The following is a 3,424-nucleotide window of genomic DNA, read 5'->3' as shown; positions in this document are numbered from 1 at the left end:
TTTTTAATTTATTTAATGTATCTATATACAATGCCTCTGTAAATATTTTTTTCAAAAAAATCTTCGGTGTAGGTTAGAAGGAAATGTTATTGGATTTTTTCCTCTACTAATAACGTTTTTCTCCAGATGCATATTTTAAGGATATATTTACTGTTTTTTCCTTTTTAAATGTTTAGGATTCCTATTCTTATGTTCGATCTACTGCCCCAGCTGTAGCTTATGACAGCAAGCAATATTATCAGCAGCCAACAGCAACTGCTGCAGCTGTGGCTGCTGCTGCCCAGCCTCAACCTTCAGTGGCTGAGTCGTACTACCAGACAGGTGGGTTGCATGCTCCAAACTCCTGTTGTTATACAGCCTAGGTACTGCTTTAATACCTTAAAATATATGTACCCAACACGTATTTCTAGACAAACCTTTTGCTGATTTGTCTTGGAAGTTTGCTGAAGTATGTTAACATGTCAAGGACAGGTTCAGGTGATAATTTGGTATATTTGTTAGTTGTTCTTTAGTTGGTTAATATATGTAGTTCTTTAATTATTAGTATCATTACTGCTACAAAGCATAATTACTTTTTTTACATTAAAAAGTGCTGTGAAAATTTTGATGTACTTCAGTTCAGCATACGCTCCAGTAAAACTATTGAATAAGAGGGTTAGTTTGGCAGCACTCTTAATGAAAAAAACACAGTAACTAATTCTTAGTAATATAACTTGAGATATCATTATTCAGTGTTGAATAACACAGTAATACAGAGCGTAACTATGACTTCAAAAATAAATTAAAAAAAAAAATAAAAAGCAAAAAGAGCCAACCAGAAAAGCTACCTCCAGTTGTTAGATTTGTTCCCTACAATATAATCAAATATCATTAAATATTACTTAATATGATTGGCACTTCATCCAACTAAAGCCTGTCTGTGTTTGTACATTTATATCTTCTATCCTAATTAGCTCCGAAAGCAGGATATAGCCAAGGGGCAACTCAGTATACTCAAGCCCAGCAAACACGACAAGTAACAGCTATAAAACCTGCAACCCCAAGTCCAGCAACGACTACATTTTCTATATATCCAGTATCCTCTACTGTGCAGCCAGTAGCAGCTGCAGCTACTGTTGTTCCATCCTATACTCAGAGTGCAACATACAGTACAACAGCGGTTACTTACTCCGGTAAGAATTTTACAAATTATGCTACTGAGATCTTTGCAGTTGTTACAGAAGGTTACAGGATTTAAATGCTCAGAATTTTAGCATTTTTTATTCAATCATGTCAGTCTACTGAGAAGTATCAGCCACTTACATAAAAACATTTTGCCAGTATAATGATCTATCTTTAAAAGAGATTTGATGCTTAAATATGCCTATTTTGTCCCATGTGAAAATATGTAGGATACTGCCAATGTATTGAGACTTAGAGCAAGATTTAGGGAAAAGATGAGGGGGAATAAAAATAAAGGAGACACATCCACACAAATATTAACCTAGGGAAATTGGTTGGAAGCCTGATGCCGTGAAACAACAGTTGTAGTGGCAAGGAGGAATGATCCATTATAAATCTTAAAAATCTGGATTGTATTGAACCAAAACAGAAGACTAATCGGTGCTTTGGAAGAAAAACAAAGAAACAAAAACAGAAAGAGAAAAAAAAACATCTTCAGTAATTAGAAATCCAGAACCAGCTGGCAAACTGGCGTATTATAGCTAGTTTAAACATTTTTATTTCATTTCTTTTCTGTTATAAAAGGGATTTTATAGGGACTCTCTCGAAACAAAGGATTAAAATAGTTGAACCAGTAGATGTAGAAAGTTTATGGGAAAACTGGCTCAAAGGTATAAAAGCCCAGTTTTCTTGACTTATTCAACTTCAGTAGTAGCAACCAAGGAGTGCATACCTACCATGTGCTGCAGAGGTTTTAGCAGACCAGCAGCTTTGCACTAGAACAATTTAAATCACTGAAAGTGGAATGTGATAACGCAAGGTGTTATATTTTTAATATTCTTTTTTTTTTTCCCTTACTCTACACAATCTACCTTCCCTTTCAGCTTGAACTGTAAATCTGGTTCAGGAAAACTGTTTGCTTCAACTGGCCTTCGATAAATATTTTATTCTTGTTACACCATAATGAGACCTGCAAGATGTACCAGGAATTTTCACGTATTCTTTAGGGATGCTAGTTATATCCAACAACATAACTGTGTGTAGCAGAGATGTGTCAAAAATCAAATGTGTTTCTGATAAAAGTTGTATATTTGCGTATTGTGAAACATTAAGAAAAACCTGGATTGCTTAACAAGATCTCAATACATTGTTTGTATTCTGCCCTGCTCCCTCAATTTTTATTAAAACGCATGCTTATAATTTGTGTGTTATATAATTGATACATGATCTACAGTGATGTAACATTTATTTGTTTTGATCTTTGAGGTACCTCTTATTCTGGCTATGAAGCTGCAGTGTATTCAGCTGCATCGTCCTATTATCAGCAGCAACAGCAGCAACAGAAGCAGGCAGCGGCTGCTGCTGCTGCTGCTGCAGCAACGGCTGCTTGGACAGGGACCACCTTTACTAAAAAGGCACCATTCCAAAATAAGCAACTGAAACCGAAACAACCTCCTAAACCACCCCAGATCCACTACTGCGATGTTTGTAAGATCAGCTGTGCTGGACCACAGGTACTTGTATTATGTAATATTCTGCTATACGTTTTTGTTACAATTTCTCCAGCTATAAAGACTCCTTCAAAAATATTTGTTAACTTTTAAGGACCTGTTAAGGACTCTGTAATTTTGCTAATGGGATAAATAATCAAAATGTGTGCTGTTACAGAATAACAGTGAGAAAACAGAAAGGTGCATTCTGTACAGAAAAGCTGTAACTGTAATTCAGACTCATAAGTATTCTGAAAGTTGAAGTTGATTTGATTTTTTTTTAGGATAGCAGACTTCTTAGAAAATACTTTCGTCAAAACTCTTGAACCATATAAATGTTGTGAATGGTAAACATGAAAATTATTCTTCATGGTATTCCATCATCCCAGTTTAGTTTCTCAGTGGATACAAGTGTATAAAAAGTAGATAACAATTAATGCTGTGTTTGTGCGTGATAGGCTATACAGTTATTTAAGTGAACCTGCCGTTATCTCCCAGGTTGTGTCAGTACAGCAGCTAATCTCAACTTCTGCATTTCATTTTGAGCTTTCTTTTACCTTTATTTGAATCCAGTCTTTTAGTTCTGTCATGATACAAGTTGATGAAAAATTCAAAACTGAGAATTATTCTGTGCGATGCAGGATAATGCAACTGGGATAAACTTCTGTGATTATATCAAGTTTTCCACAGCAGTATCTTTTGAAAAGTACTTCATTGAGGAATTGAGGAGGTGTTGGAGAGGAGTACTCAAACAATATTACCTCTAAAAGTGT

At 35.2% G+C, this 3,424-nt stretch overlaps 1 protein-coding gene across 1 annotated transcript in view; it reads left to right on the top strand.

The window, feature by feature from the left end:
• The first annotated feature begins 30 nt into the window (after positions 1-30).
• Positions 31-3,424, top strand: part of ZFR (zinc finger RNA binding protein) — a 31,458-nt gene continuing 28,064 nt past the window's right edge. The window contains exons 1-5 of the mRNA XM_031557227.1: positions 31-38; positions 73-85; positions 177-321; positions 954-1,172; positions 2,428-2,675. Of these exons, the coding sequence (XP_031413087.1) occupies positions 31-38; positions 73-85; positions 177-321; positions 954-1,172; positions 2,428-2,675 (633 nt within the window). The remainder of the gene's footprint in view (positions 39-72; positions 86-176; positions 322-953; positions 1,173-2,427; positions 2,676-3,424) is intronic.

Source organism: Meleagris gallopavo, chromosome Z (genome assembly GCF_000146605.3).
Source record: "Meleagris gallopavo isolate NT-WF06-2002-E0010 breed Aviagen turkey brand Nicholas breeding stock chromosome Z, Turkey_5.1, whole genome shotgun sequence".
Taxonomy (NCBI): Eukaryota; Metazoa; Chordata; class Aves; order Galliformes; family Phasianidae; genus Meleagris; species Meleagris gallopavo.
This window is presented reverse-complemented; position numbering and strand designations above follow the sequence as displayed.